Below are 15439 nucleotides of genomic sequence, written 5' to 3' on the forward strand. Positions count from 1 at the left end.
TTTGTCAAGTTTAACTGTTGTGTTGTCAAGACGTTTGAAAACAGAACTAGAGGGGGTTTTTGTTACATAAAACGATCAGTCACATGTTGTATCTTCCACCTTTGACCACTGCACTTCTGAACTACAAGTTTGAAGGATCCATCTTCGCCTTTCGTGACCTCCAGACATCTCTTTGTGCCTCTGTTTCTGATAGGTCCTCCCTGGGATAAGACAAGTGTAAACATATAGGGTGTTTCTTTCACACGGATCGTCTTTATTTTTTAAATCATAGTCAAACTTTTAAATACATACCCGATTAAAATCCCATAACATGTGAAATGTCTTCTCTCTGGCCATCTTGCAGTCACATAGATGTGGGTAGATGCCAGCGTTGGGGTCCACCAGGCAGTTATTATTAGCAGTTTTGTGGGAACCAATCGAACCGATGTACAATTTTCCGTCAGTGTGGTAATAACACCGCTACAACACACAAAAGATTCACTCATAAATAGAAAAAAAAACATTGGATTTTGTGCAGTAAATTTCTGAACGCACCTGATTGGACAAAAAGTGGCATGGATACAGTATTGGTGAGTGTACCGGAACCGGACCTTGGTCCACACAGAACTTTGGCGACAGCTCGTTAGTCAGCTAGAAAAAACATTGCGCAACCATTTAAAGATTTATCTTGATGAAAGTATTTTTAATTATGCTATAACATTGTTAATATGGTTTTTATCCTAAGCTAATCTTAAGCTTTAAGGTCACATGTTAACAAAAAGAGACATTAAAGATCCACTCCAATGAAAATCACGTTTTTTGGTGTGTTTAACATGTTCTTGTAGCATTTTTATCATGATGGAGGACATGCATAAAGAAAATTAAGCTTGAAATTGCATTAGTTTTTCTTTTTTCAAATCGTTGTGAATCAGGAGCAGATGAAAAAAATCCTGTCCAAAAAAAGATCGTATTTGTGATGTAGAAACTATGCTGGGCGGGCCGTAAACTCCCTGCTCTGCTCTATTCTGATGCATCCACTTCTTGACAAATAGATCCATAAATGTCTTTGTTTTCCTCATCTGAGCTGGCATCTGGCTCCAAACTGAACATCTGGATAGCTTTGATTATTCCTCGCCATATTTGTTGCATTTTAGCTTTGGGTGTGAAGGGCTGTAAATTAACAGAGCTCTCAATTGTGGGTGACAGAAAGGGGCGGCGGGGTTGCTCCATGCCATCAGTCGCTCTCACAACTCAGAGGTGAATTTCTAATGAACTCCTGCCGTTCTGAGGAAACCGTCCTAGAAAAAGTTTTTTGATTTTTGCCTAAAACCTACATACATATAATTAGGACCACTGGAAACGCTTTGAAAATAGGTCAAAGATGATCGGAGTGGAACTTTAACATATATTTATTGTGACTTACACCACCATAAGCAATCACGTCACTGATTGGTTGCAGCGACTGGTACACATGATCTAGGTACCATTGGAAGGGTTTGCATTTCAATCTCTCTCTGAGCTTCTTCCTCTCCGATACATCACCAAAATCTATCCCATGGTTCTGTCAGAAAAATGAGACCATGTTTGATGGTGACCAAGAGCTGTCAGCCTGTCATGAAGCCATGACATCATCTGGAGGATGAAAGTGTAAACATTCATGAGACTTGGGATCATACGGATATCGGGAGATTCCAAATGATGTTGACGCTGGATTTGTGCTCGTCCATCCAAACTTCAGCCACCCTCTGTGCGTTACGCCTCATCACGTCTCTCTGATCCGGGAGGTACGGCTTTTTAAATCTTTCAATGTGGGAAACTTTAGAGCAAGGAATTATCTCTATGCTGCCTCCACACAGCCACACCTGTACAAAACAACACGATTCCAGCACGCGTCAAACATTAAGAGACATTTTTTCCAGCAAGCAGCTCCTAAGATTTGTAGAAACAAAGCATTGCACGCTCATTTTTACAAATTGTGTAAGAAATGTCACTTCAGTTTAATTCGGTTACAGAAGAAGGTTGTAAAAATGTAAATGAGGTGCAGAGTTTAAAAAAAAAAAGGAAGATGTGAAAGAAAACAGTGGGAAGAAGGACAAGAGATGTAGACAGAAAATATAAAAGAAAGAGATTAGTTAAGTGTAATTGAAAAAGATGCAGGGAGAAAAAAAAGAATGAAGAAGAGGGTAAAAAGGTAGGAAGTTGGAAAAAAAGAAAAGCTCCATGTCATCCAGACCTTTTTGCTTTTTTATTTTTTATTTTTTGGACTGTGTACTTCAGTAAGATCTCTCTTCTGCTTTTGTTCATCAATAACGTTGCTTAAGTAAATTTGAAAATATAATGTTTTATGTAGATGAATATCTAATATGGATTTAAAGAAATATACAAACACCCTTGAGAGGAAGTTTGTTTGTCTTTGTGACTCACTAAATTCAAATTCAAACCACACTGTCAGAAAACAATTCTTCAGACTTCTGACTCTGTGTAAAGTTCATCTTCCAAGCTTTGAATACCCACTCCAATGAAAATCCTGTATTTAACATGCTCCTGAGGCATTTTCCTGATAATGGACATGTATAAAGAAAACTTAAGCTCAAAATTGCTTATTTGTGATGTATAAAAGATGCTGGGCAGGCCTTAAGCTCCCGGGTCTGCTCCATTCTGATGCATCCACTTGTAGACAACTAGACCTGTATAGCTCACCATTTTTGTTGCACCACTAATGTTAGGTTTGGGGTGTGAGGGGCTGTAAGCTAGTGCGAGAAAGAGAGGCGGGGTTCTCCTCACTATTGGTCCCGCCCACAACTCAGAGGCAAATTTCTAATGATCTGCTGATTTTTTGATTTTGACAAAAACCTGCAACACCGGAATCAAAAAACCCACTAGGGACAGTTTTACAATAGATCAGAAGATGAACGAAGTGGGACTTTAAATACAAATCTTACCCGGATGCCCAGCTCCACATTTTCACCTCCATAAATTTTCATTCCCCCGTCAAGGCTGCCAATCTCCCCAAAGAATTTACGGTCAGCAACAAGTATTCCCATGATTGAGGGGCTTCTAAAGTACAAAAGAAAGCATTAAAACATCACTGTCTGAACAGAAATGGTGACATATAAGGACATTTCAACATCCAGGGCTCACAGTGTGTGGCTTTACGCAAGCTGTATTTTTCAATGAAAATTCTTTAAGATGCCATAATCTGGCCAAGTTATTAACAGACAATATCACCAAAAAGTAGCTGACATACTAATATTTATTTTTTATTAATAAAAAAAACAACAAACTAAGACTTGAGTTGTAAAAGTTTGTTTTATGGTGACTCTTTCAAAGTAACTCTTACTTTCCGGGCTGTGATGTATCTCCTAAAGCGTACCACTCAGGTCTGAAGGATTCGTACATGCACCACAAAGCCCAGGTAAAACCGTGAGCATGAGGAGGATAGGGAACAACAGCAAAATCATCGTAGTTGACTTTGTCAAAGACTGGTGAGAGGATCACCGTGCGGTCCTCTTTAATCCGAGCCAGCAGAGGCTCTGCCCTGCAAACGCAAAGACAAGGTCAGTAAAAAGCTTTTTTACAAACCAAATCAATAGTTAGCCTTTTAAACCAACCATTGTACATTGACTTCTATGTGAGCATCCAAGATGGCCACCACGTCTCCTGTTGCTGCTTTCCATCCTGACAGTCTGGCCTGAGTGAGGCCAAGCTGCTCAGAGTGTCTCACTTTCTTCACCAGGCCTGGACGCTCTTTATGAATGAAGCTGATGTAGTCATCCAGCTTCTGCATCAAATCCTCTAGGGGGAAAAAGAATAGTCTTTTCTAAATCTTTTCAATATCGAAAAATCTTGTAATAATCAAAATGTTAACCACAATTCCCTTAAAAGCCTATTGTACAAGTTGTTTTCTGCCCTGTAGTTCATAATCATTCCACTAGGGGCTGCAGAGAGGTTTTTCCTGTTCATTTCAAAGTGGCCACCTCAATGAAATCCTAAAAAAAGAACAGGAAAGTTAAACTCCTTTTTTCAAGCTTTATACTGAGAATAACTCATTTATTGTTATTCTTTTTTTATGACTGCTTGCTGTATTGAAATGATGAAAAATAAGTTTATGTTTAATTCCTATTTATAGTGGGTTAACAGTGGGTGACAAGGTAATTTTTTTCTACTTATATGTATATTCTTCTATCCTAAACTAACATTGTAGTGAGTCAAACTTACCAAATCACCCAACGTATCATAATTGATGCATGTATATCTTATTTAAAAAACTTATAGAAAAATTCCTTTTTATGGAAATCATCAAAAGGTTTTAAAAACGTCTTAGTGGCATAAAATCTGAATTCTGTTTATATATTTGATATAGTGGGCTTTACAGGGTTAAACCCTAATATTATGTCAGTTTTACACACATATATGTTCCTATCCAACCCCAAAAATGGCTCCAATATTTTGAATGGCTAATAAAAGGGTTTGCAATACACGCTTCAGTTCTTGGTAAATTTAACCTCACCTCTAATCCAAACAAAAGTGCTGTAGGCTTCCTCTTCCCCATTTGGGGAATCAACACTTCTGTAAAGAACCATGTCTATGAATGTATTTGCGAAGTTTGTTCTCACCTCTCAAACTATTTACTTTTCAACAGAAGGCTGTCTGGGATTCACACCTAAACTTTATTTTACAAAGATTATCCTCCCTAAAGTCTTGTCCAGACCTGCCTTCACCGTTCTCGCTGTGCCTCAGTTTACCTTTGGTGCTGTGATCATCAACCAGAATGATTTCTTTCAGCAGGCGGGCGGGCGTCTTGTCGATGATGCTGCTGACGGCCCTCTTGATGATGGAAAGGGCCTCATCCAGGTAGATCAGGATGACGCTGAGGGAGGGCAGGTCTGCTGGATATTTCTTCTCTGCACATCTGAGACGAAACATCATTTTTAGAAGTTTGTCCTATTGTTCAACAAACACAATACGCGCATATCCTCGAGTAAACAGTTGGAAGAGGCTTGGTGTGAAATGGAAAAGTGATGCAAATCTCATGAATCTTGCTCCAGGCTTTTTCTTTCACAGCTCTACTAAGATGTATGAACTACTTGGTATCGTAATATTCTGGCCGGACACAAACCGCAATTATTAGTTTGTCCCCCATGGTCCAATTATTCACAAACGGTCGGCACTTCTGTGAATAAAAAGTGAGGTCGTCCATCAGTACCAGATCTGAGTTGCTGATTGGTCAAAATTCTACCTGGTTTATGTTTCAACGCACTTTAATGGCAGCACATTTTGTAAGTAGAGCTTGACATTGGTTGCTAAAAAACTTGCATAGAAAAAATAAAGAGTTTTGATAGCGGATGCCCGAAACGTGCTTTATTTTTTATTTTTTTGCTTGTTTGTGTAGACTTTTCAGTAGAAGAGGCCAAATGGACATGAGGGAGGAGTGAACGTAGCGTAAAAATCCTTTTTGTGCTGCCACAGGAATCTCTGATCAAATAATAATTTAGAATTGATAGCTCTGTGACTTCAGGAAGCTGCATTTTGCTTTATCAGCTGCAAAGTAAAAAGATTGAGGAGCTCTTTGTTTTTGGAGCAGATTCTTCTCATGGTACCAAAACAGTGTCTCCCATGCAAATTCGTTAATGGGTAAATGGATTCATCTGCTGCAGAAGGTTATAAGCTATGGAATGTTGTTTAACTGCTTACAGTTCTGTTTGTTCACACATATTAAATGTGAATGCCTGAAGGGACAGCATCCCTCTTTGAACCTGAATGGCAGGTATCTTTAAGGTGAGGACTTGTAGGACGGATAAAATATTTACGGATAGAAACAAACTTTCAAATTGGTTGTCGATTTTTAACTACTAAGAGAATTTAATGGTGTGGCATTGGTTAACTTTTATGTATAAATTTTTTTTGTGTTTTGAACACAGAAATTTGCAAATGTGTTACAAATGTCAGTTAATTCCTGTAGTATTTTTTTACATAAATCAATCATAATTTGAAAAAGTTCTACTCCGATCATCTTTTGATCCATTTTCTATTTGTTCCCAGTGGTGTTGCTGTTTTTAGGCAAAATCAACAGCTCTGTATGATTTTTTTTTCTTTTTAGGACATGGTTCCTGTAGAGCGGCAGTAGTTTATTAGAAAGATTTACGTCTAAGCTGTGAGCAGGACTGCTGCTGCAGAGCAACCCTGCCCCTCTTCCCCTCCCTGTTGCCGAGACCTCAGAGCAATGAGCTTATGGCCCAATATCACAAATAAGCTCTTTTTAAAATATCATCATTTTTGTCTGCTCCTGATTCAGATCGATGCAGCTAAAGAAACATTCACAGATGCCATTTTTAGCTAATCTTTCCTAATATGTGTCCTCCCGTATCAGATAATGTCTCAGGAACTTGTTAAAAAAACAAAACATGATTTTTGTCAGAGTGGGTCAGAGTAAATGTGAAGTCACTGGTGCAGTAGAGAAACTCTGAAGTTACTCAAGGTGAGTCTCACCTGGAAGGCCTGGTGTCGGGCATCTCTCTGTTGAGTGGCAGCCTGTCGCTTAGGTAAGCATTGTAGCCGTAGTTCTTAAACAAACTCTCGGCTTCTTTCTGCTCCTCTTCAGACAGATGGTCCCCCCACTTGCGGAACAGAGGAGAGTTTGGGTAAAGTTTCCTCACTGCCTTCCTCTCCTCCTTCCGTTCCGTCTCCATCACCGTTTTCTGCTTGTTGTTTTGCAGCAGACTGACTGTGAAAACATTTGGAGTTTTGCTCTCGTCGCTTTGTTTTCAATTTAAAACGTCCAAAAATAAGATTTCTCTGTGCTTAGTCTGTATTATTAATCTTAAAACTGTCATCAAAATAAACCTTAATGCATAGAATGATCAAACTAAAGTTAAAAAAAACAAAAGCTTAAAACCATAATAGTACTTATTTAAAAAATTAAACTGAATCTTTCTGCTGCTACATCTTAAATTTGCAGTTCAAATGACTGTTTGTTTTCTGAAATCTTATTGAAATTCCTCCATAAAAGCAATGCCTCCTTTGACTCACTCAGCCTGTCGATGTCTGCTTCAATCTTGCTCATCCTCTGCAGGACCCCGTGACCCCTGATGGAGTCATTGAGGTGAACCCTCTGGAGGTTTCTGGAATAGTCATGAACTTCTCTTTTTATGGAGCCCAGGTAAAACATGGCCCAAACCAAGACAAAAACCATCAGCAGCCCTTTCAGACTGCCAGACCTCATCCTGTAAGTGAGGTTTAGCTTCACACTGAAAGAGGAGGAAGTTTACTTCAAATCCAGGTGTTCTTTGTCCTTTGTTGGTGTCTCCACTCCTTCCTGCACGAACAAACACTTTCTGTGAAAGTCTACACTTGCACCTCCCACAAAGCAGTTAAACTACCAGCCCTCTGCAGGTAAAAGAAGCAAAATTGGAGGACAAATCAATTTGCTGTTTTGTTTACTGTAATCCTTGTGCTATCCTAGGCACTTTGACATTGGGAGTTGGGTCATCTAGACCCCACTAGACAGTGCTCTGAACCTTTTTTCTTCAATGATTTGTGATCTTCACTGGTGTCCATGGATTACATGAAATCTTTCCACCTTTACCCACCTTTGTCATGGTAGGGAGAACACGTCAATGTAAGGGTGGGGTCATCCAAGATAGCACAAGGGTTAAGCCAGGGATCTGCAACCTGTAAAGCAAACATAGCCATTTGGTCCAGCGAGAGTCCCGCTTCATGTTTAAGAAAATACACTTAATTTATTTTTTTGTGGCTATTAATCTATTAATTTATAAAACGTAGTTTTAAATGATTTGCAATGTATTAATTGTAACAGTTTATGTTTTTTTTTATTTAACTTATTTTACTTTTGACATCAAGACAAACAAGTTCCTTTTAAAATAAAATTTAAAATGAAGATCCTCCTCCTGTAGCAGATTTACTTCAGAAAAAAAAATGCAAGAAAGTCAAACATGATATTTTTTATTTGGTGCACCGTCATCCTTTTTCTCCTTTTACTATTAAATGTAAACATGACAACACTGGTGAAGAGTATAATTTTAAAATATATATGTGTTTTTAGTACGGTATATTCTAACAGTAATTCAGTATGATAAGAGATTAAACCTTTTAGCATCCTTATCTGACATGCTAAGAATCTAAACATAAATGATAAAACCTTGTTAACTTAAACAAATTACACCAGAAATACAAAAAAGGAAAACATTATTCATTTAAACTGTTTGTATTTTTTCTTTAAAGCCAATGAGCCACATGTGGCTCTGGAGCCTCAGGTTGCAGACCCCTGCTTTACGCTTACAGTTTCAGTCAGAATTTCATTATTTTAACCATATAGACTAGAGAAACACTGATCTATCATGGAAGTGCTCCCCTGCTGGACTTAGGTAGACCCTCACAGCCAGGATGACAACTGAGTTAAACAGCAATAATTTCCATCAGAAAAAACTGGAAAAAACGAGAAGGAACTGCTCCCCCCACATTTCACCAACACCAGTAGAAATGCATACCTGATCCTGCATTATATTTTATTGCTGAAAACAGTTTCTTAACCCAACAGGAGCCATCAGCATTTTGCTGATGCTTCACTTTGACATAATTTCATAGTTTTTGTGCTCAGTCTCAACTACATGTTGTTTTTAACAAAACTAATGCAAAACTTTGCTTTTGGTTGTTTTATTTTATTAAATTATAAGTAACTTATCTTTATCAGCTGTTTTTTCCTAATTACAATCAGTTTCCACTGCATATTTTATTCATTTACATTTGTTTGTGAATTTTACCCTGGTAGTGTGAACATTTTGTTACTTTAATAGATGTTTATGACCAACATGAGGTTGCTCTGGAAAAGCATAGTTTAGTGGAACCCAATAAAAGGCAAGAAACGAGTGGAGAGATCAAATCAAAAACATTTACAGTGTTTTTTTGTGGTAATAATAGCTACTTTTCAATTGTCAAAATGTGAGGAAAATTAAGAAATTCATATAAAAAAAAAACTCCTAAAAAGCCCAAATATAGACGTGTAACTCAATAAAGAGTCACTTTTGCAGAAATAAGTTAGTTTTTCTGCGCGCTAACGTGATCTATGACATATTGGATCTTCCAGCTTTGACCGCTGCACTGGTCAATGACGAGTTTGAAGTGTCCATCTTGACCCCAAGCGACCTCCAGACATCTCTTTGTCTGCTTGTTCTGGATCTGTCCTCCCTTTTATTAGAAACACAGACATGTTATGTCTCTTTAAAATATGACTCCCATTCTGTTTTGACAGAATAAACCAGTGAGTACCTGTTTAAAATCCCATAACATATGAAATTTCTTCTCTTGGGCCACCTTGCACTCAAAGAGGACCGGAAGATTCCCAGAACCGAGGTCCACCAGACAGCTATCGCTGTTGTATTTGTGAGATTTGATTCCACCGATGTAGAGTTTGCCGTCGGTTTTGTAATAACAGTGCTAAAAAAGAACAGAATATCCTGATCAGCTGTAAATCCAACATATAGTTTGTTTAGGATCAATGTCTGAACCCACCTGAGGAGAGTAGAAGTGGCATGAATACATTATAGGTGTGTGTCCTGGTTTTGGGCCTTGGTCCACACAGAGATCTGGCTTTAGATTATTAATCAGCTGTCAATAGAAACCAAAATGTTCTCACAAATAGTTTTAGTAAAATCTGCATCGTTGGCCGTTGTGGTTAGCGGTTTTACCTCAGCCCTGGTTCGAATCCCAGCCCACATGTCTCTACCAAATCCGAGTTCCTGATTGGTCAAACTGGTTTTACCTTCAACAAGCGTTCAATGGCTGCGCGTTTTGCACGTAGAGGCCAAAAATAGATGTGAGACTTTTGAACGTGAAGCCTAATTAACCCTTGTGCTATCCTAGGCACTTTAACAGTGGGAGTTGGGTCATCTAGACCCACTAGACAGTGCGCTGAACCTCTTTTCTTCAATGATTTGTGATCTTTACTGGTGTCCATAGATTACATGACAGCCTCTCCACCTTTGTCATGGTTGGGATAACACGTCAATGTTAGGGTGGGGTCATAGGATAGCACAAGGGTTAAAGAGTGTTTATTGCTTTATGAGGCCTTATTTTAGTTCAGTTAAATCTAAGACTTTTTAAGGATCAGCAGCCACCCTGTATGAAACATATTTTTGGTCTGTGGAAGAAGCCAGAGTGCCCAGAGAAAATCCACACATGCTCAGGGAGAACATGCAAACTCCACACAGAAAGGACCCAGCTGGGATTCAAACCAGGGCGTCCTCACTGTTACTTAAGTGTGCTAACCACTACACCAACATGCAGCCTCCATTTTTTGGTGTAAACTAAATATAAAAAGTACATTTGCTTTGTTTCAAGCTCCTTAGAGTCAAAAATATTGGAGTGAAAAATAGACTCCTAATCCTGTGGGCATTTTCTTTACTCACAGCTCCATAACCAACCAAGTTATGAATGGGTTTCAGAGAGGTGTACACATGATCTAGAAACCACTGGAAGGGTTTGCACTTCAGCTTCTCTCTGAGCTTCTTTCTCTCCGACACATCTCCAATGTCAATCCCATGATTCTGCAAGAACAAGTCGACCTCATGAGAGCATTTCTCATAATCAAAAGCAGCTATTTTGTATTAAACATAATCAGATTATTCAGATAGAAAAAGCTAAGAATCCTGTGAGCAATAATGAGACGTCAGATCATACTTCTACTGGAAGGTTCCAGGCGATGTTGATGCTGTGTTTATAGTCATCCATCCAAACTTCAGCCACCCTCAGTGCGTTTCTCTTCATCATGTCAGACAGGTCTGGGAGGTAGGGCTTGCGGTATCGTTCAATGTGGGCAATTTTAGAGCACGGTATTATCTCTATGCTGCCTCCACACAGCCACACCTGCAGGGAAAAACAGCCAACTCTTTAAAAAAAAGAAGTACAAACTAGAAGACTTATTTTGTCTTCAGACGGGAATCTACTATGATCTAAAACACAATAAGAAATGTTTGATTTTATATACAACACTTGTATACAAATAACTGTGATATTGAAATTACCTATTAATGTCTATTTATTTTTTGTAAAGGGTGTTTTCATTCAACCATGTGTGTCTATATTACAAAAAATTCTACAGCCAGATTGTTTAAGGGGTTCTTTTCAATTAAATCCTTTTTTATATATTTTTTTTCTTTTTTCTCAGATATTTGATTTGGGGAAAACTTTAAAAATTTGCTTCAGCTGCACTCAAGCTAATTTTATTTTAACTTGAATTATTTTTGTTTCAATTCAGTTTGTTTAGAAAGCACTAAATGACAGCTCAGGGTGTTTCAAGGCGTCACACTAAAAAGAAAGAAAATGAGCTAAAAATGGTCCTTCTTACTATTTTAAGAAAGGGCCACAGACGTTCAAGCAAAGTTCAAAACACACACAAACATTAAGATAAAATAGGATCGCTTTTAAAACTTTTAAACCTTAAATGAAAAAAGTGTATGCTTCAATGTTTTATGGATTAGGATGTGATTTGGAGTTGAAAAATGTAACGCAATCTCACCCGGATGCCCAGCTCCACATTTTCCCCACCGTAAATTTTCATTCCACCGTCCAGACTTCCGATCTCCCCAAAGAACTTGCGATCAGCAACAAGAATCCCCATGACAGAGGGACTTCTGTGGACACAAAGCAAACCAAATGACTAAGAATGTAAATGTCAGGCTACTGTAGCAGAGCAGAAAGGCTAGAAACCCACTCTGATCATCTTTTGATCGATTTTCAAAGCGTTCCCTCTGTCGTTTTCTAGGACGTTGTGTCTGCAGAGCGGCAGGAGTTCATTAGAAATTCACTTGTGATTTACGGGCTGGAGCAACCCCGCCCCCCTTACCCTCCTCATGGGCTTGTAGCCCGCCCAACGTATGTTCTACATCACAAATACGATCTTTTTGAAACTGCTTTTTACCTTCTGCTCCTGATTTACAATTTGAATACATAAATTCTCTTACATGCTATTTCAAGATGAATTTTCTTAATACATGTTCTGTATTATAAGAAAAATGCCACAAGATCATGATAAAAAATAAAAAAAACACCAAAAAACATGTTTTTAATTGGAGTGGGTTTTTAAGAAGTTCATGCAGAGTTTTAGGATTTCTAACTTTAAATTAGTTTAATATCTTCAAATAGAGATTTATACATCAATGAAACTCCTCTCATTGTTTTAGCTAAAATCAGAGATGTTCAGTTTGAGTTATTTTTTAAAGTAACTCTTACTTTCCGGGCTGTGATGTATCCCCTAAAGCGTACCACTCAGGTCTGAAGGATTCGTACATGCACCACAAAGCCCAATCAAAGCCGTGAGCAGAAGGAGGATAGGGAACAACAGCAAAATCATCGTAGTTGACTTTGTCAAAGACTGGTGAGAGGATCACCGTGCGGTCCTCTTTAATCCGAGCCAGCAGAGGCTCTGCCCTGCAAACGCAAAGACAAGGTCAGTAAAAAGCTTTTTTACAAACCAAACTGATAGTTAGCCTTTTAAACCAACCATTGTACAGTGACTTCTACGTGAGCATCCAAGATGGCCACCACGTCTCCTGTAGCTGCTTTCCATCCTGACAGTCTTGCCTGAGTGAGGCCAAGCTGCTCGGAGTGTCTCACTTTCTTCACCAGGCCTGGACGCTCTTTATGAATGAAGCTGATGTAGTCGTCCAGCTTCTGCATCAAATCCTCTAGGGGGGAAAAATTAAACAAAAAAACTTCACATCTTCACTAATGTGTAGAGAAACTCAAAACTGTGGTTTCCTTGCTTTGTTTTTTTATTCTTCCAAATAGTAATAATAAACACTATATTTTAAAATCTAATACTAAACGCTATCAATTTTTCCTTGTAAATGTTTTTATATCACCCAAAAAGGCTCCAATGTATTGAATGGCCAGCAAGTGCATCTAAATGTGTCAAATTATGAGTATTTGCTTTCTCATCTCCAAACAGAAGCAAGCAGCCTCCTCTCATGGAAAACTCTGGTTATTTAGAGTATTATGTTGTTCTCACCTCTCAAACTATTTTCTTTTCAACAGAAGGCTGCCTGGGATTCACACCTAAACTTTATTTTACAAAGATTATCCTCCCTAAAGTCTTGTCCAGACCTGCCTTCACTGTTCTTGCTGTGCCTCAGTTTACCTTTGGTGCTGTGATCATCAACCAGAATGATTTCTTTCAGCAGGCGGGTGGGCGTCTTGTCGATGATGCTGCGGACGGCCCTCTGGATGATGGAAAGGGCCTCATCCAGGTAGATCAGGATGACACTGAGGGAGGGCAGGTCTGCTGGATATTTCTTCTCTGCACATCTGAGATGAAACATATTAAAATGAATAAACTCTGGATGATTAAATTTGACAGCATGACAGATATGGTTCAAGAAGAACAAACTAGAATTTACAGATTTTTTTACATTCTTATATTTTTTATTTATTCTTGATACTCCTTTTTGACTGAATGTCAACGGAATTTCGCTGTAGAAATTCACCGACAATAAAAATCTTTGAATCTTTGAATCTAGAAAGATCTTGAGTTAAAAATAAATAATTTCTGCGGGTAAATAGAAACACAGTTCATCATTGTTGTACTTTTACTCTTTGCTAAAAATCAAAGTTTGTGTAATAAAGTGTGTAGTAATAAATCGCATTTAGTTTACATTGAGTGTTTCTTTCCGTCTTTTCTAAATAAAGGAGTTTACTTTGTTTGAGCATTTCAAAATCATAGTGACTCTGGAGTATATGCATTTCGTAAGAGTTTGGTTGGTTTGCGCAACTTAAATGCAATTATATGTATCTGTTGTAAGAACATAATAACTACATTTATCCTTTTTCCTGGAGCCACACCTTCTCCCCCTGACTCCAGAGAGTTGCATTTTGCCTCCTTATGAGCTGAGTAACAAAAACATCGAGAAGCTCTTTTGGTTTTGGAGCAGATCCTTCTCTAGACACCAAAGCAGGTCTTACTAAATTATGTCATTCTTATGACTTTGTTCATGTTCGTTTTAATAGATCGGGTTGAATTTTTTTTTTAATTGCTCACAGTTATTTTAGCTATAAACTATCAAAGTGAAGTAAGTAACTAAAGGCATTTTGCCCATATAATTTTATACACCCACCATGACCAGCGTCCCTCATTAAACCTGTTGGACTGGGATCTTCAAGGTGAGAACTTGTAATCAGATATAATATGACTGACATTGACTGACTGACTTTTGTTAACTCCTTTCTGATTCTTATGTGTTTTGAGTTAAAAAAAAAAAGGAAAAATATTGTTAGTTGGCATCACAGATGTTACTTAACTAATTATGTATCTCTTCCATTACTTTAAATTATTTTAAACTTAACTGAGTCTCACCTGGAAGGCCTGGTGTCGGGCATCTCTCTGTTGAGCGGCAGCCTGTCGCTTAGGTAAGCATTGTAGCCGTAGTTCTTAAACAAACTCTCGGCTTCTTTCTGCTCCTCTTCAGACAGATGGTCCCCCCACTTGCGGAACAGAGGAGAGTTTGGGTAAAGTTTCCTCACTGCCTTCTTCTCCTCCTTCCGTTCCGTCTCCATCACCGTTTTCTGCTTGTTGTTTTGCAGCAGACTGACTGTGAAAACATTTGGAGTTTTGCTCTTGTTGCTTTGTTTCCAGTTAAAACGTCCAAAGATAAGTTTTCTCTGTGCTTAGTCTGTATTATTAATCTTAAAACTGTCATCAAAATGAAGCTTAAGGCATAGAATGATCAAACTAAAGTTTAAAAAGACAAAAACTTTAAACAATAATTGTACTTCTTGTTTAATAAAATAAACTGAATCTTTCTGCTGCTACATCTTAAATTTGCTGTTCAAATGACTGTTTGTTTTCTGAAATCTTATTGAAATTCCTCCATAAAAGCAATGCCTCCTTTGACTCACTCAGCCTGTCGATGTCTGCTTCAATCTTGCTCATCCTCTGCAGGACCCCGTGACCCCTGATGGAGTCATTGAGGTGGACCCTCTGGAGTTTTTTGGAATAGTCATCAACGTCTCTTTTTAGGTAGCCCAGGTAAAACAGGGCCCAACCTAAAATAAAAACAATCAATAAGATTTTCAGACTGCCAGACCTCATCCTGTAAGTGAGGTTTAGATTCACACTGAAAGAGGAGGAGTTTACTTCAAATCCAGGTGTTGATTCTCCTCTGTTGGTGTCTCCACCTCTGCAGGGGTGGAGATTTATTGTGAAGCTCGAGCCATTTAGGATGTTTTTGTTGTTTTTTGGTATTGTACCCACTTTGTAAAAATGTGCGTTTAAACCTGCAATTAAGTGATGCTGGTTAAGGAAGGAATATTTGAGGAAAAATCAATTTTCTCTTTTGTCTATTTATAATTTGAGTTTTAATTTTGGGACAAAGTGGGACTTTTTGTCAGTAGACTGAGGAGCAAAAACTGTCCAAATATTAGTTATCAGTTTCACTACAACAACACAGGA

The 15439-nt window shown here is 38.3% G+C and overlaps 2 protein-coding genes across 2 annotated transcripts; both read right to left on the reverse strand.

Annotated features, from left to right (window-relative positions):
• Nucleotides 1-41: 41 nt before the first annotated feature.
• LOC101161358 (probable polypeptide N-acetylgalactosaminyltransferase 8) lies at nt 42-7255 on the reverse strand. The gene is made up of 11 exons (XM_004083188.4): nt 7009-7255; nt 6469-6703; nt 4725-4891; nt 3591-3774; nt 3320-3517; nt 2922-3036; nt 1656-1841; nt 1403-1540; nt 535-630; nt 292-459; nt 42-200 (listed from the first exon to the last, which is right to left on the reverse strand). The coding sequence occupies exons 1-11, from the start codon at nt 7199-7201 to the stop codon at nt 63-65; spliced, it is 1818 nt and encodes a 605-aa protein (XP_004083236.1). The 5' UTR covers nt 7202-7255; the 3' UTR covers nt 42-62.
• A 716-nt stretch (nt 7256-7971) lies between these two features.
• LOC101161598 (probable polypeptide N-acetylgalactosaminyltransferase 8) lies at nt 7972-15439 on the reverse strand. Its single transcript, XM_020714334.2, has 11 exons — nt 14887-15439; nt 14345-14579; nt 13133-13299; nt 12497-12680; nt 12226-12423; nt 11513-11627; nt 10675-10860; nt 10404-10541; nt 9508-9603; nt 9265-9432; nt 7972-9183 (listed from the first exon to the last, which is right to left on the reverse strand). Exons 1-11 carry the CDS (start codon nt 15077-15079, stop codon nt 9034-9036), a joined length of 1830 nt encoding a protein of 609 aa, XP_020569993.1. The 5' UTR covers nt 15080-15439; the 3' UTR covers nt 7972-9033.

This window comes from Oryzias latipes, chromosome 23, assembly GCF_002234675.1.
Source record: "Oryzias latipes chromosome 23, ASM223467v1".
NCBI classification, from domain to species: domain Eukaryota; kingdom Metazoa; phylum Chordata; class Actinopteri; order Beloniformes; family Adrianichthyidae; genus Oryzias; species Oryzias latipes.

Coding starts and splice junctions, on each gene's coding strand:
- LOC101161598 (XM_020714334.2), bottom strand. CDS start 15,079: ATGAGGTCTGGCAGTCTGAAAATCTTATTGATTGTTTTTATTTTAGGT. Junction 9,604..10,403: donor ACTTGGTTGGTTATGGAGCT/GTGAGTAAAGAA, acceptor TTCTATTGACAG/CTGATTAATAATCTAAAGCC. Junction 9,433..9,507: donor GCCACTTCTACTCTCCTCAG/GTGGGTTCAGAC, acceptor GTTCTTTTTTAG/CACTGTTATTACAAAACCGA.
- LOC101161358 (XM_004083188.4), bottom strand. CDS start 7,201: ATGAGGTCTGGCAGTCTGAAAGGGCTGCTGATGGTTTTTGTCTTGGTT. Junction 4,892..6,468: donor CCCGACACCAGGCCTTCCAG/GTGAGACTCACC, acceptor GTTTCGTCTCAG/ATGTGCAGAGAAGAAATATC. Junction 3,775..4,724: donor TGATGATCACAGCACCAAAG/GTAAACTGAGGC, acceptor TTTTCCCCCTAG/AGGATTTGATGCAGAAGCTG.